This window comes from Argiope bruennichi, chromosome 2 (genome assembly GCF_947563725.1).
Source record: "Argiope bruennichi chromosome 2, qqArgBrue1.1, whole genome shotgun sequence".
Taxonomy (NCBI): Eukaryota; Metazoa; Arthropoda; class Arachnida; order Araneae; family Araneidae; genus Argiope; species Argiope bruennichi.
The window spans coordinates 13677771-13700136 of NC_079152.1; the positions used below are offsets into that span (position 1 = coordinate 13677771).

At 32.7% G+C, this 22366-nt stretch overlaps 1 protein-coding gene across 1 annotated transcript in view; it reads right to left on the reverse strand.

Moving 5' to 3' along the window:
* LOC129958940 (glycine receptor subunit alphaZ1-like) overlaps positions 1-21820 on the reverse strand; it is a 41237-nt gene extending 19417 nt beyond the window's left edge. Inside the window, exons 1-3 of the mRNA XM_056071695.1 lie at positions 21573-21820; positions 5188-5264; positions 2169-2236 (exon numbers count right to left, since the gene is read on the reverse strand). Coding sequence (XP_055927670.1) covers positions 2169-2236; positions 5188-5264; positions 21573-21820 — 393 coding nt within the window. The remainder of the gene's footprint in view (positions 1-2168; positions 2237-5187; positions 5265-21572) is intronic.
* Between the last annotated feature and the right edge of the window lie 546 nt (positions 21821-22366).

The window sequence follows — 22366 nt, forward strand, 5'->3', positions numbered from 1 at the left end:
TTTATATGGCATTTTATTATACGCTGCCATTCACCATGTAGTGTAATCATATTTTTTTTGCCTTCCTACAAGATGTGCAACTGAATACGTGCATTATACGTCGCTCTCCATTTTATTTTTTTGCAATATCATGTTCTTTTCCATCTTGATGGATTGAACACGTGCAATATATTTTGCTCTCTAGCATGCTTTATTGTAATATTATGTTTTTTATATCCATTAAGATCTTTAAATGAACACGTGCATTATGCGTTGCCCTCCAGCATGCTGTGTAGTATAATCATGTTTTTTCTCCACCTTCAAGATTTTTAATTGAATAATTTCATTATACGATGCCCTCCACTTGGCTACTTCGTAATATCCTGTTCTTTTCCCTTTTGTTGCGCAAACGCTGAACTCCAGCATTATGTGTTGTAATATCATGTATTTTCCCTCCTTTAAGATATGCATCCGAATACGTGCAATTTATCTTACCTCCACTTTGTTCTGTTTTTAATATCATGTTCTTTTCCTTCCTGAAGAATTGAACTCATGCATTATATTTTGCCCACCATTTGCATTATAATATCATAGTTTCACTTCGTGAAAATATGCAACTGAATAGTGAATCACACGTTGTCCTTTCCCTGGCTGTTTTGCAATATTATGTTCATTTCCTCCCTGACGTGAATTGAACAAATGCATTATAAGTTGCCCTCCAGCATGCTATGTTGTGATATTATGTCTTTTATCCCCATCAAGATCTTTGACTGAATACGTACATTATACGTTCCTTCCACATAGCTTTTGTGTAATATCGTGTTCCTTTCCTTCCTGATGTGAATTGAACGCATGCATTATACTTTGCCCTCCAGAATCCTGTGATGCAATATCATGTTTTTTCTCTCCATCAAGATCTTTGACTGAATACATGCATTATATCCTCATGTGAATTGAACACGTGTATTATACGTTGCACGGAGTCATGCTATGTTGATTTACGTTTTCCCCCTCCTTCAAAATATGCACCTGAATATGTGCTTTTATGTCGCCTTTCTCTTTACATTGTTGTAATATCATGCTCTTTTCCTTCCAAAAGCGAAATTGGACGCATGCAGTGTATCTTGGTTTCCGCCATGCTGTGTTGTAATGTCATGTCTTTTTCCTTTTTCTAAAATAAGTTACTGAATATGTACGTTACACTTTGCCCTTCACTTCTTTATGTTGTAATATCATGTATTTTCATGCAGTATCACGTAATTCACTCCTTCAAGATCTTCAATTGAATACGAGCATTATACGTTGCCTCCAATTTGCTGTCTTCTAATATCATGTTTTTATCCTTCCTGAGGAATTGAACTCACGCATTATACTTTGCCCACCAGCATTATGCGTTATAATATCATATTTTCACTCCCTGAAGATCTTGCTGTGTTGTAATATCATGATTTTCCCTTTCTTCAAGATGTACACCTGAATACATGCATTATACATTATCTTCTACTTTGCTGTGTTGTTATTTTTGTTTTCTGATGCAAAATGAACTGACGCATTATATATTACTTTACCTTATACTGTATTGTAACATTGCATTGTTCTCCTTTCTGCAAGATTCGCACTGAATGCAGGGGTCATTCTTTGCCCTCCGTTATAATGTGTCGCAATGTGATGACTTTTTTCCTCCCACAAAATATATCCTTGAATTAATTTCATTATTTACTATGCTGTTATAGTGTGGTGTTGCTGGCATTTATCGGTTCTATATACATATTAAAAAAAAAGGAAACCATGCTTCTACTTCGCACTGTTTTCAAGTTCTTATTTTATATACTTTAAGAAATACAGCACTCATAACATTAATTAGCTGTTATTTAAAAGGTTTTGGATAATTGATTTTGGATAGTTTCAGATTTGATAACCTTTCTATAAATTTTACTCGGAGTTTCAGTTCTACATTAGGCACTTCTCGTGATAGAAGACTTTCTGAGTGAATGGCATTAATTTTAGGATATTCTTTCTCATCTGTATTAATTGCCTTTTGGGAAGCGAAAGAAACGAACATGGTTCTGGAAAGTGGTTAATAGCATTTATCAACTACCAAATTATTTAAATAGCTGATTGAAATTTTGCACGAGTAATATTGAACCATTGAAGTAATATATAAATAAGTTCAAATAAAATAAAATCACCATCTTTTCTTCGTCTATCTCTCCGATATCCAACACTTGAAATCCAATCAGAACCTTGATGGGTTGTCCTGAAATATGGAAAAAACGTTATTAATTTTTGATTTACTAAAAAAAAAAAAGATAATATGCATAATTTAAATGAAGTGTCGTAAAACAAGATATCATAAAAAAATGAAACTAGCTATTATTTAATTAAACATTATATCGAGACTACTTTCAATTACATTCTTAAAATAATACGGGTAATTGTAGGAATACTCTTTGTTTGTACAAAAATTGATAGTAAAAAAATTTGAATAATCTTTATATTGTCTGTCTTATTCTTTCCTCTGATAATATGTTTTGTTTCCTCTTGATTTTTTAAATCCTACGATATCTTGAAAGTCAATCTCGGGAAAATAGCAGTAGATTCTGGCACGTTAATGATAACACGAATCATTATCGTTGCTCTTAATATCTGCGAAATGTCCATTACCTTTAAGATTGTCCAGCAATTTATATGGTGTAAGTATCATGTGGGCATCAATGCAAACTCTTTCAGACCATTCAGGGATTCTTGGTCTTTTTTCAAAGATAATAAAAAGCTTTGCAATGCATTGCGCCATTGTTATAATTTTATACAATATTTCTTGAGAATGGCATTTCCTAACAATCTTTCCTCAGGTCCGGATTAAATCTTCTAAGGAATCTTAGATATTGAAAATATTGGGTCCCCTTTCCACATACAAATTTTCTAAAACAAACATTTTTTCCATTTATTTAGATTTATTTTTTCGTTATTCTGAGTTACGGCACGTAACAAGCCGCCGACAGTTATTTGTCAGCGATTTAAGCCGAGTGAGCGTCTTTTGTTTTTTCAGTAGCGCCAACTAGGGCCAAGAGTACGACTTAGCTACTTCAGGCGTCACATCCGCATGCACAGCTCCCTTTTTACAAGGGGGCTTTTTCACACCCTAACATATAGAACACAAAAGAATAACCATGCCCGAACTGGAACTCGAACCCAGGACGACCAGATCACAGTGAGGACGGGCAATCCCTATGCCAGGACACCGGCCCTATTTCTCATATACGAAGTATAGAGAAAATATTGTTATTGTTAAAAAAAATCGAATTCAAGATTTGGATAAAACTTCATGTTTAAGATGTCCCCGACGTTCTAAAATGTTCACATTTTTGGAAAAAGTCTGTTTGTGACAAAGATAATTCAAGAAACAAAGGGATGAAATTTGATATACGATCTTCACATCATGGGTGCCGACATCCTGGCATAGGGGTAGCGCGTCTTCCCGTGGGTTCGAGTCCCGGTTTGGGCCTGGTTGTTCTTGCGATGTTCTATCTCTGAGATGTGTGAATGTGTTCTCCTGTCAAAAAGGGGTTGCGCAAGCGAATGAGTGATGTGTGAGTAGCAAAGTCGCACTCCTGGCCCTAGTTGGCGCTACCATAAAAACAGCAGACGCTCCTCCACCGGCTTAAAATAGCTGTCTTCGTAACAGCGAGATTGTCCATGGCAAGTGCCATAAGAAACAACAATAACACATCAATGGTTGGACAAACTCCGTTTAGGGAAAGTCTGTCAGTAAAGCTGTTCTAATATAAGTTATCTCACAATTACAAAACAAAAAGAAAGAAGAAGAAGAAGAAAGCTGTATAAATAAAATTCGATACTTGGATTTAACATCTATACCTGTCAAATTTTGAGCCAAATCCAACAAGGGGTTGACCGTTTGTCGGTCTGTATTTTCAGAAGCATGTAAGTCTGCTTTTGTGACTGCAAGTGCAGTTTTGTGTCAAATTTCGATTTTAGTTGGTTGGGAAAAACGTGTCTAAAATACAAATCGTTTTTGGGCAATATTAACCGCATGCTAGGGATTCATATTCGAAAAACTCGCCAAGAATCACATGACAGATTGAATAAAAATGCCAAATTTACAGCAAACGGTAGTATTTCGTAACTATTATATCCTAATGAGAAGAGAAAGCAAGGCATTCTCTAGAATAACACCTTTATAAAAGGTTGAGTCCGAAAGTTTGGACGAAACCACACCCGCTCGTTTTATAAGCGTTTTGAGGTAACAAATTTTGACAAACTAAATCACCAAAATCCTTAATTGTCGATCACTCTCTAAAAACGCTGTTTTGAATAATGCGTATAATAAAAAATGTACAAATGTAAATTAAAAATAATTTTAAATAAAACAGTGAAACAAAGAATAAAACGCTTTTCAAACATAGTGAAAGTCATGTTTAATAACTGGATCGAAAAGTTATATATAATTCTTTTAGAATCATAAAATAACATAGCATTAAATGTGCAATTGGAAGTTAATTAGGAATGATTCTAGAATAATGTCCTAAATTGAGAATTTGATTTTAATTTGAATAAATTTGAGTGTACGTCTTTTGCAATAAAAAAAAAGATCTCAAATTCTAAATAACTTACAAAATACTGCAGAAAAACTTCACGAAGGTTAAGGGGTCTCTACAGTTGTGAGTCGTTACCCACTTTGAGCATTTAGCACTCTGGTCTTGACTTTTCTATATGAACATGATTTCTAACCATATAAGTCCTTAAGCAATTGCCTATTTTGGGTATTTAACAATCTGGTCCTAACTTTTGTATATAAACTTGATTTCTAGCAATATTCTCTACCTCTCCTCAAGTTTGTGCGTGGAATTCTGGGACACTTTGTCAGGCGAATTTTAAAATAATTCTAAAAATATTGCATCGGAAATTAAAAACCAATCATTATGAGATATTAAAAGAACACAATTCCTCGTCGCTTGTTAAAAAAGTGCTGAAATTTACACTTGTAATCACAGATTTTATTCAGTAATCTTCTCATTATTCTATCAATATTTACAATAGTTTCAAGTTTTGTAACATAAGTCTTTATGAATTCAGTCTGTTTTGCGTAACATTGAGTTTGAGCTTTCATTACTTCTATGCCAAATGCACTGAAAAGTCCATATTGAATATTTTTAGGAAAAACAGTAAAAGTAAAGGAAAAACTCTTACCATTTTCGTCCGGAGCCTTGTATATTTCGTACCCATCAGGTAGTAGAGCGTTGCAGAGGGAATCCACCATGGACTCACTAAAAAATGAAAAATACATCATTATATACTTGCTAAACCATATTACTTGTTGCTGTAAAATTTTCTTTCTTGGGGAATATGAGTGTGGATAAAGTATTTTAAAATCGATTTATAAACTGCTTTAAAATAAGGATTCTTATGCTATTAAATATTGACACACACTTTTAAAAAAATTGAGATTTTAGGACCCCTTTTCCTCATCGGCATCATGAATTCTTTTAGAAATGAACTCTGAAATGTTCGTTCTGAAAGAAATTTTATGGACAATAAAACAATTGTGAAGAAGAAAAAAAAATTTTTAAATATAACAACTGTTTATACAAATGAAAACGATTCTCTTTGAATTTAATTTTTTTACACAAATTAAATTGAATCTGCATAACAGAAAGGCGTTTTTGTTGGTGTGGCCTGAATCAACATGAGTCGTTTGCTTGCGCATTGTGCGAGTTCGCAAATTGTACAGACTAAGTCTGTGTAATATTAATCTGGAACACATATACAGGGGAAAATATCAAATCCTGAAACCTAAATTCAGGAAATATAAAAATTACAATTTATTAAAAATATTTTTTGTGTGTGTTTCTTCTTAATATTATTTTGATATAACTAAAAAAAATTAGCTGCGAAATCACATATTCCGTTAATGCTTACTTATTTATACGTTTCGGGCATTAAGTAATCATCTCCCCATATGTAGTTGATGGGAAAGTAACAAACGTTCAGCAACAATTTTCAATGACTGCATAAATTATCTAATAAAGGTACGAAAATCATAGAAAAATAAGAATTATTTAATTGCTGCATCATATGTTGAGTAATTACTTTTATTTAGTTTTTATACTTCTGTGCATAAACAATATTATTTACTTGTCTTACTAGTATTATGAGTAATATTTATTATTATTATTATTAATTAATTAATATAAGTAGTATTACTAGTAATATTTAGAGAAAACAATTATATTAATAAAAATTAGATCGTGTTGATATTCACATGTATCTTCCATAAAACTAATGAAAGGTACAAGGTTAGAGACAAATAAGCGAAAACTACACTATTATGAGTGCAAAACATTGCATTGTGTTTTATTTCTCCTGTTGCTGCCATATGGTTTGATGAAAATTTTAATCGTCCATCACATCTTCGTTAACTGCGGAAAGACATATACATATTAAAGGCTTTATGCCATCCGAAATTTGTTGGAAAAATCATCTAGTTAAGCTAAATAGCATCTGAAATGACAATGGCAAGCTAGAATGTTCCCTCCTTTGATTCTAGATAGTCTAGCAATGTCTTTGGGTACTTGTTAACTTTTAGGGCCCAATGATAAAATTTAGAAAGAAGGAAACCATCGCCTACTTAGCGATAGGCAATTGACAACTCATCATTGCCGTAATCTGAAAAATCGCCAAGTAAACCCATAGACTAAAATATCTGAAAATAACCAATTAAACCCGGGAATGCAGCCATTATAATAGTATGTCTAATACAGCTTGGCAAATTTGGCGTAATCTGAAAGGTGCCAAGTAAACCCAGGGGCCGTAAAAATAAAATGTAACTCCGCTTCTCTCATCTCCCTATATCCTCCGCTAAGCATCTTGAACATATACTATTGATCAGATATTGTAGAGAAGCGAACAGGAAACCTTCGAAGGTCATGGAACTTCGAAGCGTGAATGCCTTCCCCTCGATTTTCAGATGATAAAAAGCAAAATAGCACATTTTGTGCTTTATAATATAATTTAAAAAAAATATGAATTTTATACGCTTTTCTTTAAATTGACTGGATTAAAAATTTGACGAAGGTCAACAACTTTAACTTCAGGATCTGTATTCTAAATACTTTAATCTATGTCATTGCGGTTTTCAATTATCGCTCTCACGTTCAAATGAATACACAAACCAATGGTCCCAGATTGATCCCTAAGTTGATGTAAATCTTCAGTTTAAATGAAAAATTTCGAAAACATTTTTTTCCATTAACTGTTGTGTTCATATGCACGAACAAGGACAGCCGTACTTATTTTTAATGATCTTTGTCCAAATTTTGGCAGAAACCTACAAATTTATCACCAAGACTATATACCAAATTTCACCTCTCTTGTTTGATGGGTTTTTGAGTTTTTTTCTTGTTGTTGTTGATCACAGATAGACAGGCAGATAATCTTATTTCCAAGAATTTTTCGGAAGTGCTTTATGGATAAAACTTTGTTCCAAAATTTATCGTCTGAAATGCAGATACGAATCACATTTCCAGTTTTCAAAACATCTGTCAATCGATATTTTCTTATGCATATAAAGATAATAACTCAAAAATGAATCTAGCATTTTTATTTAATCCATCGTGCTATCTTTGCAAATTATTTTGGTGATTTGAATTAACGTACAAGTACTAAAAAATTGAATATGTATTTTAGACTTCTTTTTTTTCAAACCGATAGAAATCTAAATTTTTGACAGATCACCAATTGTAGTCATAAGATCACATATCAAATTTCATTTATATAAATTATTGTTCTTTTGTGTAATCGTGTTTTCATACATACAAATATACACATCAACATGCTGTCATCCCCTGTCGGATTTTGTTCAAATTTTGTTAAGAATTTGAGTTTTAGATGCTTAACGTATACATATTTTATTTATCTAGTTTTTTATGTTTTGATCTTTGAATCTGCTTGTATTCGGACAGTCTGATAGGCATATTTCGGCTGAAAGATTAAAATTGATCTGAATGATTTCCAATTTTAATAGAAATCCAAAAATTTGGTGTTATTACTATATACTAAATTTCATCAATCTAGCTCAAAGTGTTTTTGAGTTATCGTGTTCACAAGCAGACATAATTTCAAAAACCAGTTTTTCGGCCTTGGGGAAGGGGGAGGGCTGAAGCGTGGAAATTCGGCAAAATCTCAAAGTCGAATGACTATTTTAAAGATTTCAATACTTTCTCTCTTTCTATCTCATATATAGGAACAAAATAAAAATAAAAATGGAATTAGTCATTTTCATCAGAATTTTTGCACTTTTCAAATTACCATATATTGAAAATTATATCAAGACGAAAACAAATAATTATTATCTCCAGACTACAGACATCTGAGTAGGAATATTCCAGTGGTACAACTATGTAAAATTATGCCTTAATGGTTATAATGGTATGAAAATAGTCTCTTTCCAGTGCCTTAGTTTCGTATCTTTAAACTCCCTCTGGTGTAGAATTGAAACATCTTCCGAGATATTAGCATACATGACACGTGCCTCCCGAGACAGCCATAAATCACTATTAGGAAGCAACTTCTTAACAGAGAGGTTTAAGATAAACTGCTGGGGTGCATCAGGCGATATTTAGCTACTCCTCGACGGGAATTTCGTTTGCTGCCTTCGATTAATACCCGAGAGCAAATGTCCAGTAATGACCATTAATAACTGGCCCTTAATGCCTTTATCGGCTTTTCCCCGGAAATGGGCGGAAGGACAACCCCCCTTCCGGGTCCTCTGCAACGTGTTTATCAAAACGGCATTCGACTTGTAATCGTTTGGCCCAATATTAAATAACTTACTTAGCTACAACATTGGAGGGAAGGTTATGATCTGTGTCCATTCGTCAAATATTCTCTGCTAAAGGAATCAAATGAAAAGTGTTCAACAAAATTTAGAATTTGATTTGAAAGGAAACAACATTTAAATACATTGTTATAGAAGTGATCAGAAGATCCCTTTTTATAATGTTATTGAAGTAATAAACGATGTTTTATATAAATTGAAGTAATGATATATATATAGATATATATGATGTAAACACACTCATTTTTAAGCAGATTTGTGGCCGAGAAGAGAGAAGACACTTTTAATTTTTTAACTTTGCTTTATTCCATCCCCGGAGGCATGATTTATGTACAAGAAGAGAGGACGAACTGACGTTCGTTCATAAGCGATACAACAGCAGAAGAGACCGAAATATTTATCCCCAATGATTATATATTGTGAGATTCTAATAGGGATTTCTTTACACGTGTCGATTTAGGTAAGGGGAATATGGTATCATTTAACAGAATTCGCTTACTTTGACATATTTTTATCCCTTCACTTAGAGCTTGTGAAAGTAAGTATTTAAGCATTTTTACAGAGCTCGTGTAGCATTAATTAAATAAAAAAAGGGGGAATTGTATCAGGAAATAAGAGATCATTTTAGAATGAAGTTAATAAGGGCTAAATGAAGATAAAAATTAGGAAATTAATAAAGATTTAAATCTGATTAAGAGATATCATTATATGCATATGTAATCAGTATTAAAAAGTAAAAACAGAGAGTGAAATTTTCAAAAGAATGCATTTACTCTCTCTCTCTCTCTCTCTATATATATATATATATATATATAATGTCTCTTATCTATATATGTCTATATACAACCATATACTTGATAGTTTTAACCGAAATTCAATTATGTCCACATTTCCGGTGAACTAGCGTAAAAATGGCTAATATTTAAAATTAATATTTTTTTTAAATTTTTAGAAATGATTATAATGATTTTAATAAAAAAACCCATCTATGTTTATAAATCATGCATTTTTTATCAAAATTGACAAATACTAAAATTATTTTTACTGCTGTTTTTAGCTTAAAGATCATCATTTTCTTTTTCATTTGCTTTACTCATTTTTAATTGGATATTTTTATAACTCATTATACGAAGTTTTGAATAAATTTAATTTTTATTGTGGTCCATCAGCTTCCAATTAGTCAATTTTTTCCTTTTATCGTTGAATACTTAAAAAATTAATATAAAAAGTATCACAAAAGTAAAAAACGAATTGGATTATATTCATTTTCAGTTAACTTACAGTATTGTTTTATTCTCAAAAATAGCTTAAATCATAATGTTATATAACTGTTTAAATTATTTTTACACATTTATTAGGAACTCAAGCGTAATAAATTTTAAAAAATATCAACACCTAAACAGATAACAGCAGAAACTTTAATCAATCTGAAATTGTCTCAATAATAGAACCCAAACAACTCAATTAACTTCTACAAGACAGTCTTTCGAACAGAACGACTTAAAATAAAAACCCGCAGAAATAAAATTTTCTTTATTTTTTCCTCGCGCAAATAAGGTGATAACGTCAGCATATCTCCGGCGAAAACGTGCTTAATAAAACCAACAAAAAAGTGGACAAAAAGATCCTTTCCGGGATTGATCACAGCAAACCAGGAACCTGTGCTGGTCAAACTCGGCTATTTACTGGCAATGATCACTTCCATTAAGAGAGAAGAGAAGTGGATTATGATTATTATCATTGCTGGTCATTATCGTTTAGAGTCCAGCCCTTTTGTGAAAGATCTTGCAGAATGACCACCCGGATGCAGTTCAGGACATAAACAACCTCTCCAGTTAGAGGATTATAGAGCTGGACTGGTGAAAGTACAAAACGAGCGAATTTCAAGAGAGGCTAAGGTCATTTTTCTTATGTGTTATTTTTGTATCTTAAAATTTCTCGAAAGTAAAGGAGCTGAAGCCTTCTTTATACTGTTTTATTTAACCCATTCGCAGCTCTGGCCGTATTAGCTATATTTCGCAATAACCATCTTAAAACGTTTCACCCAGAATGGCTTTTTTTTTTTTTTACTTTATCGTATATGAAATATATAAAGACAAAATATTGCAATCCTTAAAAAATTCGAACTCGAAATTTTGACGAATCTCCACGTTTCAAACATTCTTGAATCTGAAAAACACATTTTTGGAATAATGTCTCTCTGTTTGCCAACATGATAACTTAAACACGAATTCAACAAGAATGGCAAAATTTGACATGTAATATTTCCAACACATTTGTAGGTATTTATCAAAAATTGAATGAATTCATGAAGTTTCGTTCAAAATTTGGTCTAAATCCATTCATAAGAAATATGAAAGTTGTGGTGAAAGCGTATAAGCCAGTTAACAACTATGCTACCCGAGCAATTGCTTTTGTATCGTGGTCATGTTAATGGACTGCGAACCACAAGGTCCCAGGTTTTATCCTCGCGCATCTCAATCCGCTACTAAGTAAAGTAAATGAATTTGATAGCAATGGGATCTAAGTGTAAATCCGCATCAGTTTTTGCACAACTTTCATCTGTGTATCTGTACTTTCTCATGAATTTAACTCTCTAAAAACAGAAAAGAGAGGAAATGACCTAAATAAATGAACTTTTGTATCTGATCCTATCATTAAAATTGTAGTTTCTTGTAAAATGCATATTTGCTTTCCTTCACTATACTACGAAGCACAAAATGTTCATCGGTGGTATTCTAAAATTTATATCTGAACCCTTGTGGTGTTCACAGCCTTATTCAAAGTCCATAGTTTTTATTTTGGGGTAACTTCCTTATTAGGGAGTTTTCAAGAAATTTTCGGAGAGACCATTTCTGATATCATATTGGAGCCTACTTCTTAGATTGAGGAACTAAAATAATCAAGATAATTGGTTTTACAATATTTATTTTTTTCCGCACATTTTTGGCTGCCATGTTTTTCTTCTTTCCCTTGTAATCTTTCTTCTTTGTAATGTCCCAAAGTGATCAATAAACTTTATTCTTTAAAGTTGTTACTAACTAATTTTGGCGACGAGCTGTTCGCGCCATAGCATCTATTAAGTGTTGTGAATGAACTTTGATTAATTATATTTCATCACACCAAATAAAGATAGCGTTTTAAATTATATTCCCATTTGGTATTCTGTAAACTATGTTTGCAAACTTGTGTATGAAATTGGTGAAATAAGTTTCGATTTTTGGATACTATGAACCGCATGCTAGAAATGAATGGCCAAATAACTTGTCAGGCAGGAAACGATAGATTCCATGCCAAGAATTAACGTTTTATAATTATTATAAGGCAATGATATGCAAGGCGTTCCTTGGGATGAATTTATTAAATAATTTGAAGAATGATGATGTCGTGTCCACGTTACCAAGGAAAAGAGGTGCAGTAGCTTCTGAGGGTAAAGACCCTTGAGCAACCGAGGGCAGAAGTCTAACTTCTAGCTCACGAAACTCACACACATTCTCTTGCACAAACCCTTTTTACAGGGGGGCACATTCACACACCTCACAGATAGAACACATATGAAGTACAACCATGCCCAAACCAGGATTCGAACCCGGAACGCCCAGATCACGGGGAAGACACACTGCCCCTATGCCAGGACGTCGGCAATTCGAAGAATCATTAACATTTATAAATAAAAAGAAGAAAACAATTGCCCACCAACAGAAATCAAAGAATTCTGTGTTAATGATAAAGCAGAATGTGTGTGTTGTTGCTCTGCAGGGAAGACAATTTAGCTATAGCTGCCAATTTTCTCCAAATATTCTTTAGATAATAAAAATGTGTAATTCACCGATAATATTTCAAAATTCTTTAATATTTAAAATTGTTTTTCTTACTTTTCCTCATTCACTTTCGAAAATATTTATAAAAATGATTTTTGTCTTATTTCAAAATTTAAAAATTGACCCTTTTAAGCACCGATCAAGTTTAATTTTTATCTGAATTCTGTCAATATTAAAAAAAAAACATCACTTGCACAGTTTCTAACAATATAATGAATTATTTCATAATTTCTAACAATATAGTGAACTATAATTTTGATTCTTTATTTCTCTGTCATTTAACTACACAATTACCTCCCAATGTTAAAAATTAAAAAAAAAAATATCGATTATGTTTGTGCAATTTATATGTGGAATCAAAAAGGGAGGTCACAGTGCTGCGAAAGGCAATGTGCAATGAAGAGATAGATAGGCCGGGATAGCCTGGTTAGTAGAGCGTTGGATTCGCGTCCCTTAGGTTCTCCTCCCAAGTTCGAACCCCGCCGGACGAAGATTCCCCGCATGTTTGGTTGCTGACGCGCGTATAAATCTGTTGTAATCACAAAGTTCTTCATGTCCATCCTACGCAGAGATATCAAGAAAAATTTAAAGAAATCAAGACCCCCAACCCATCTCCCCACCTCGAAAACAGAACTCGGAGCCTACTTTGACAGCTAATGAAGAATTCCCCTCCCTCCTGGAAATCCTAAAAGAAGTACTTAAAGAATTCCCCAAATTAATAGAAGCAGCCAAGCTAGCCAATAAAACAGATAACAAAGAAAAGAAAAAGATGATTATCCTCAACGCTCTGATCGGCTAAGCCCCACCAAAAGTTAAGACATCCCTCTGCAATAACCTGGCATCCTGATTGGTCACCTAAGAACAATAGTTTATCTCTCACCGAACTCAGAAGACCTTCCTGCATCACCCTCTCCTACTACCCTGCTTTCCTATTGGCCAAGACATCCCTCCCACTCTCCCTCACCTGCAAAGTCCAAAATTTGTTTGAAGAATTAAGCCAGTTTCTCTCCTTCCACCGTATCATCAGGACCCCCCACAGTTCATGCCATCATACCTAAAAGTCAAGTGTAATCAGCCAGTCATGTCATTAAAGGGATAGTCCTATTCCAAGGACGGGTGCCCCGGCAAGTCTACCGTCCAAGTCCTACATGTCGAGAGTAATACCATTGGGGGTACTGGATCAGGTGTGATCGTTCTCTGATTCAGGTTTAAATTACGATCTGAGAATGAAGAGTTGTGACGTCACAACCCGTAAAAAGGGTTGTGACGTGTGTGTAGCTAAGTCGTTCTCTTGATATTAGATGGTACTACTAAAGAAACAAGAGACGCTCCCCCTGCGGCTTAAAATCTTTGTCTTCGAAATAGCCGGCTTGTCCATGGCAAGTGCCATAAGAAACAACAACAAAAGATAGATTTTCTGGAAGGATAATCTATCTCTAAACTGCATCTTTATCTCTTAATAATCTATCCAGATTAGAATTTTTAATTTCACTTGGATATAAGGGAACTGAACTTCATTAGGAAGGTTTATTTATAATATAAACAGAGCACGTCTAAAGTTATTAAAACAACTTTTAACATCTGTGATAATTTGATGCCTAAAAATATTTTCTTGAAAGAATCATGAGCAGTAAGAAAGGTCTCAGAGATTTAATATAAATGAAATACAACCAATATTGCCAGAGCGGAAGCTGGTTGAGAAAGGCGGCTAACATTCTAGTTAATATGATAACCAGAAGGAATGGTCCGCCCCAAACCTTCTCGTATATACTTTAATCAAGGTGTTATCCCAGAGAACGTATTGTATGCCAATGGCGTACAATAATTATGAAATACTGACTTTTGGCGTGTATTTAGCACTTTTTACTGAATCTGTGGTGGCAACACTGGAAAGTTTTTTTCTTGGCGATTACTTCTTGGCATGCGGTTAATCGGATCCGAAAAGCAAATTTGTATTTCATTCTAATTTTTTCATACCGATTGAAACAAAAACTATGCACAGAACTACACTTGTAGCTTCAAAATCACATACCAAATTTCTATACTTATCTCATTTTGTATTTTAATTACCGCGTTGATATGGTTCTGAGCCGGCGTCCTGGCATTGGGGTAGCGCGTCTTCCCCGTAATCTGAGTGTCCTGGGTTCGAGTCCCGGTTTTGGCATGGCTGTTCTTTCGTTGTTCTATCTGTGAGATGTATGAATGTGCCCCACTGTAAAAAGGCATTGTGCGAGCGAATGAGTGATGCGTGAGTAGTAAAGTAGTACTCTTGGCCCTCGTTGGCGCTACTATAAAAACAAGAGACGCTCCCCCACCGGCTTAAATCGCAGTCTTCGTAACAGCGGGTTGTCCATGGCAAGTGCCATTAGAAATAGCAACAACATGTTTCTGGAAGTACAGATTCGCAGACGGTCAATCCCTTCTAGGATTTGACTCTCAATTTGATAAACGTCTACTTCATAGATGTTAAATCCATTTAATGAATTTTATTCTTCTATTATCCATCTAGTTCTCTTAGCTTTGTATTGTGTTAACTATAATTAGAGCAGCGAGAGAGGCAGACTTTCTCTGAATGGATCTGACACAAAATGTGACAGAAATCTGTTAATTGGATTTGAAGACCGTATATCGAATTTCATCCGTATATCTCAAGGAGTTTTTGAGTTATTTTAGTCGCACAGAGATGGAAGGACATTTTTCGAAAATGTGTTTTTCGAATTCAAGAAGTGGAGATTCGTCAAAATCTAGAGTTCGAATTTTTTGCTGATTACTATACTTTCTCTATAATTGGTATAAAAGGATGTAATAGCTATTTACTGCTATAATCAAAGACTTCTCAAACTCGTTCTACCTAAATAATTGCAATAATCACATCACGTCTGTACAAAGTAGCACACATTTTCAAGTACCTTAGAGAGCTATAAAGGCAGTTCGTCAAAATTAAAGGGTTATCGGTAAAAAAATGTAAGATATGATTACACAAATGACTGATGACCAAAACTGAACTCTTTTAAAACGAACTCTTTTTTAAAAAAATAAGTAAAGATCATCCAAGTATTCAGAACTATTTAAATGAACGTGGTAGCACATGTTATATAACGCAGAGGCATACAAAATTGTCTGCGAGTTTAAAGTAAATGAAGCATCTAGTAAGGAAGAAAGACTAAAAGCTCATTCGTTAAATATTCAGAAGGCTATTCGAAACTAGGAATATGAATATTTAACTATAAATACTTTAGTTCTATCGTTAAAAACTTAGAATTATGCAAATATTTCTCAATAAGTATACATATTAAGCTGAAGAATATTTTTTTTATTGCACCCTCTTCGAAAAAGTGGTGTTTCCTACAGTTGCTATGTTATTCATGCGTTTTGAAAACTCGTTTAACTGAAATCGTCTTATCGATTTTAGTCGGCTACAGCGCTTCATTTATTTTTAAAGAGTTTAAGAGATGTTTAGTGAAATTGTTTGTTAAAAAAAAAAAAAAAAAAAAAACAAAGGGACTGTATTGCCATTTGATAATAATTTTCTTTCAGCATACGATAGTCTTATATCAGATAATAATGAAAATACCGGAATAAAATATTAAAAGATTCGCGGGTAAAAATCCCATAAAATTAGTTTCAGTAACTATTATTTTACTAGTCTCTTTTGACGACAATTGACTAGTGGAGAATAGTGTCTGATTTTTATCTACATTCAATTACTTGTGCCTAATTTAATATTTATTGTGATCTTCAATAAAGTATTTTTAAGCATTAAATTGTAATGGCCAATACAATGTGTCATAACAGAAGCTTTATAAATATTCTGTTTATTGAGATTGACATTGTTTGTTGTGAACGCCAAATGTTATTTTATTGTTTGTCATGTATTCTGAGTTGCCCCCATCAGGGGGCAAATCAGATTTAACGATGAGAAGTTTACGGTATGGTAGTTGGTTCTCACCAACCCGGGGGGGGGAGTACATAGACAGATGATGGGAATAACCTCTCACGGGAGGGGTTGTACCGTGACCGGAGATGGTCACTAAGGCTCAATTTCAATTTCCGCCAATTCTGTATCGGTGGACTGGCCATTTAAACTTATACCTGTGCCTTAGGAGGATCGAGGGGGGATGCAGGAGTTGTGAACTTGCGATTTTGTAGTCTTCCTAAAGTAGCCGAATTCCATGGCATAGAAGTGCCATTAAGTGTTCGGGCAATCTATTTCAAATTGCTCGTTGTCTTTTCTCGTAATGTAATTTCATGTTCTGATTTTTCTTCTATACTATGCAATTAATACTAGAATATTTCTCATATAGTTTTCAATGACGGAAAAAGCCACAATGTTAAATATTTGACGAAACAATGAAAACGGGTTTAAATTTCATTTATTAAATGTTTTGGGTTTTAAAAAGGTAAGAAACCAATTTAATGCAGGCGTCCTGGCATAGGGGTAGCGCGTCTTCCCCGTCATCTGGGCATCCTGGGTTCGAGCCTCGGTTTGAGCATGGTTGTTCTTCCGTTGTTCTGTCTGTGAATGTGCCCTTCTATAAAATGGGGTTGTGCAAGCGAATGAGTGATGCGTGAGTAGCAAAGTTGTACTCTTGGCCCTAGTTGGTGGTACTAAAAAAACATGCGATGCTCCCCCACGGGTTTAAAATCGCCGTCTTCGTAACAGCTGGCTTGTTCATGGCAAGTGCCATAAGAAAAAACAAAATCAGTTTAATACATTAATGTTCTCGAATAATCGAAAGTGGAAAAATTCCGGAAATAGTGGAAAGTTGTAGTGGAAAAATTCCGGAATATCGTTTCATATTAGATTAAATAAAACTTCAAAAAATTTCTCTTAGATGTATATTTCCTAGACTACAAATTGTAATTCTATTAAATTGGATATATTTGACCAGTAGAGAACCAAATGATGCACACTTTCTTCATTATTAAGAGAGGACTACATTTTCATTTACGAAGCATACAAAAAGAAAGTGCTGATATTACATCAAGCTATCAAGAGGCTGATCGTCTGTCAGATTGTTCTTTAGCAGGCATGTAAACAAGATAGCTTAAAAACACAAGGACTTAAATTAAGGAGATCTAAAATATATTATTATTATTACGATTATTATTATTATCAAGATTGTAATTAAAATTGTAGTTTTGTGTCAAATTTGTATTTGAATGAAAAAAGTGATGGCTAAGATATATATTCCGTCTTTTCCCTATATTATTCAGCACACATATCATGTGGTTACTATGTTCCCTATATTATGTGGTAGTCTGAAAATAAAAATTTGAGCATTAATGGAATTCATGGCCTTTTCCAATGTGGAGAATGAAACTTTATTAAACAGTATGCGAGACAGTTTTGGGGAGACCATTCCTTTTGATTTACTGTGATCATGTGAGCTTTATTTCTTCAAATATTGTTTTGAACAAGCTCAATAATTCTAATGAAACTAATCTATATATGTGTATAAAATGCTAACTTGGTGCTACAGAAATCGCCTTTATTACTAATTGTAGAATGGCAACAGTCAAATTTAGACACACGAGACGAAATCACACTCATTTCAAACTGTTTCATTGAACCGTTTTACAGTTGTACTGAATCATATGCTTCGCTTATCTAATTAATGGAACTGCAAAATATTATTAAAAATGTTTTAAAGATGGTCCATAGTGCCATCCAAAAAGTGCATTCGGCCAACTGAAAGAAGATTAAAAAACCCCGAAGAAATAGGCTTCAAACAATAAGTTTAATAGAATGCAAAAACAGGCTTAACCGTCGCCAGATGGGTAATCGATATGATTTGCCAATAGAAAATGATATTCATATCTTCCAAAACAAAAATCGCACAAAAAAGTTCTTTATCATTATTTTAGGATGCAGAAAATTATCTTTTTAATGATATCAATTTCAATTCAATAGAAATTCAAAGTCATCCAGCAAAACAATAATCGCGAGTTTTTGTTAATCATTAACTTCGTACTAGAATTTTCAATTTCACTTTTATTTCGTGATATATACATCTTTTAATTTGTAATATTCTGATTAAATTGAATTTTCACATTTTTTAGCCGTATCCAATAACAAGATGCTTTTTTTAAAAAAACATATTTCATAAATCATTAAACAGCCTAAAAAATCAATTATCTTGCCGAACCAAATGGTCGCTCAGATTAATATATATATGTTACGTTATATGACTTTTTCACATGATTCCAAATTTTCCAAGAGAGAGAGAGAGAGAGAAAAAAAAAAGATTTTATTGCAAAAAAATGAAACTGAACTGAAATGAATTTTTTAAATTTTAAAATGTTGCAGAAATCATTTTTGTGCATTTATACTTTCTGAAGTTACAGTAGAAAAGAGCGAATATCTCACTTAATTTTTAATTAATTAAAATTATAATTAAATTTCAAAAAGAATCGCTCCAAGGTGTATATTTTCTCTTCCATATTATAACTGTGTTAAATTTCATAATTCTAAGTTAAACGGTTTGGTCTAAAGAGCGCCACCATGCAAACTGATTCTCCTTTATAAGTGGTAGAAATTAAAATCTAACATTACAGGCTGTTTGATAAAATTAAAGTAACTTTTGCGCATTTCTTATTATCGCAAAAATTAATTAATTATTATTCTTAATAATAATTAATTAATTTTTGCGTATGGTTCCAAAAACGTAAGAGAGCTCCGGGGACAATTCAAAAATTAGCATTTTCTTGAAGAACACTTTTATTTTGGGAACAGTGTGAAAGACAGCTTAGTATTTAATGACAAAAATAGTTTAAGTTTTTTATCGAATACAGATTAAGAGGTTTTTTTCTAATAATCAAAATTGTATGACATTTCATTTATTTTGGAATTTTAAGACTTTATAGATTGAAAATATTGAAGAGAAATATGAAAATTTAAACTCAGAAACAGCACTTAAACATGGAGAACCTTTGACAATGAAGAATTAAATTAGTTTTACACTTTGGGGAAGCCGTAATTCATTTTTTAAAAACTCCTCCTTACACTGGAAATTAAATTTGTCCTGGCTAGTTCGATCTTTTATTCATTGATTAAATTCACTCATTTAAATTTAATAAGCGCCACTTACGCTTGCCTGCTGAATTTAATTGGTATCTAGTCTTGTATGGACTGTTTCGTAATTCTATAATTGAAACTTTGGCCCTAAACCAACATGACCCAATTGTAATTATGAATAAATTCAAAGTGTAAATGCATCAAAATTAACGTTTATAGTGTTTGCCTCGTACTTGTAACTAAAATAGAATAGATAAAGACACTTTTGCTTGTTTTTATTGCAAAGTTTGAAAAAGATTTACAAGAACATAAATAAAGAAAAAAAGTTATAATTTTTACTTTTTCGTATAAATAGTATAAAAAAGTATAGCAATCGTCAAAAAATTCGAACTCGAGATTTCGACGAATATCTACGTTTTAGACCTTCTTGCTTACCAAAAATGTCCGTCCGTCTGTCTGCATTCTGTGACAAAGCTAACTCAAATACGCTTAGATCCAGAAGCATGAAATTTGGTGTACGGTCTTTACATAAAATGTGTAGATTTCTATCAAATTCTGAGCAAAATTGTCTCAGAAAGTCTGTCTGTCCGGTTGTTCGAATATAATTTAACAAGATAACTACAAAACGAAGAGAGCTATATAGGTAAAATGTGGTGCACAGATAATATAACGCGATAAATATAAAAGGAACAGAGCTTGATGGATGAAATCGCCAAATATGACAAGATAGACTCAATAAAAATGTTAAATTGACGCCAAAGGATAATATTTCTTAAATATTGTACACCAGTTCCATGCAAAGCATTCTCTGGTATGACATCTTTATTACAGAATATGCGAGAAAGTTTTGGAGAGACCAGACTCACTTGTTTCATAGAGTTAATATATTTCGAAATGTAATTAATAAAAATAATTTACAATGCGAATTAGTCATTATATCGTTTATTGAGATTACTAACTACTTCAAATATTCTTTTTATATAAGAACAAAACTTAAAATACATTTCTTCTGAACTCAGTTGTTGGATAAATGTCGCATTTTTTGAAAAAGATTTTAATTGGGGGGGGGAAAGAAGAATTATTAAATTATTGGAATAAAATTAATTGGAAGCCCTTCTGGAATTTTTTTTATGAAACAGAATCTCAGAAACTAAAAAAAAAAAGGAGTTATTTGATTTTAAAAATAATTAAAATGAAGCAGAAAACCCCACAAACATTTAAAGAAAATGTGTACAAATTAATTAAGAAAAAAGCTAGTTAATTAGTCGGGATCATTTAAGGAGATGAAGTTCCCGACGAAGAATCATTCTTTTAAAAAAAATCCTACTTCATTCGAAATAGATTCGGAAAAATATTAATTAACTAATTATCTGTTAAAAATTAACTATAGCAGAAAATTCTTCCTTTTTTTGAGAGTATCTATTAAAAATGAAATTACTTTCTGGTAAATAATTTATATTGTATGAATAGAACTAATTAAAACTATGTAATGATAAGAAATTGTATTGAAAACTTTATGAAACACAAAAAGCAGAATTTTTTAGTCGCAAAAATTTTATTTATACCTGTTAAATATTTTTGAAATTCAACCAATTTCAACATTAATTTGATTTTCAATAAGGAACGAACCTTTTATTCTGACGTTCAAATTGTTTTATTTATTTTCCAAAAATCAAATGCATTAGAAATAATAATAATAGAAAGTGGTGAAGCTAAAAAATGTAAGCAGCAATAAAATTTTTTAAATTCAGAATTTTTTTTGCTGTATAATATTAAAAATTATCAAAGAATAAAAATGATAATAGCAGTCATATTTTTTTAAAAGAAATTAAGAATTGATATTCAGCCATATGATGTAAAAAATTATATTTAAAAAAAAATTGCTGAAAAATTTAATCACCTTCTGCAGTTCCGGACACTTAACACCAAGAGAACTGTAACTATAACTGTTTCCCATATCGTTTTCTTTCTGCAGCTGCTAAGCATAACTCCACAACGCTGGTGGTCTGCAAGAAATTGTGCTACGAACACAAAACGAGTATTTCTATATAATCCCAGTCGCTCGTTCCATTGTTCGATTTTGTTTTGAAGAATCTGTGAAATGGCAATTGTCACTTCCTGAATCGATGTAATGACTTTCGAACACATCGCTTATTTCATTGTTTCCGATGTTGCAAAAATCGCACAAACAGAACACGCAAAAGAATGTTTTCGCCTTAGATAGCAAATGAAGAATAAAGACGAACGATTCCGAATATTTTTGTGATGTGAAGTGAAGAAAATGTACGAACGATTCCGAATGTTATTAAGTCAAGGTCTATCATATCAATTGACTCTTACAGGAAATGATGATTAGTTAAATATCCCTCGTTTCGAATTGACTCTGAGTTAAGAATAAATCGCTTTCTCTAGGGACCGGTGGTCACGCGATGTGTCATGCTTGGGTAGTCATTTTAAATTATTAGGTTGATGGAAAAATATTTACTTTTCGTGGATACAACAAAATCTTTTGCTCTAGAATAATAATTTTGGAAGCATTCTGTTTTGCTGCTAGTAAGTAAGACAATAGATATGTGTATTTTGACATAGATTTAGTGTATTTAGCCATCAGATAATAGCACAAATGATGTTTTTTATTCAGTGAATGCTCCTTATCTGGTTATTATTGTTGTTTCTTATTCAGTTCGAAAATAA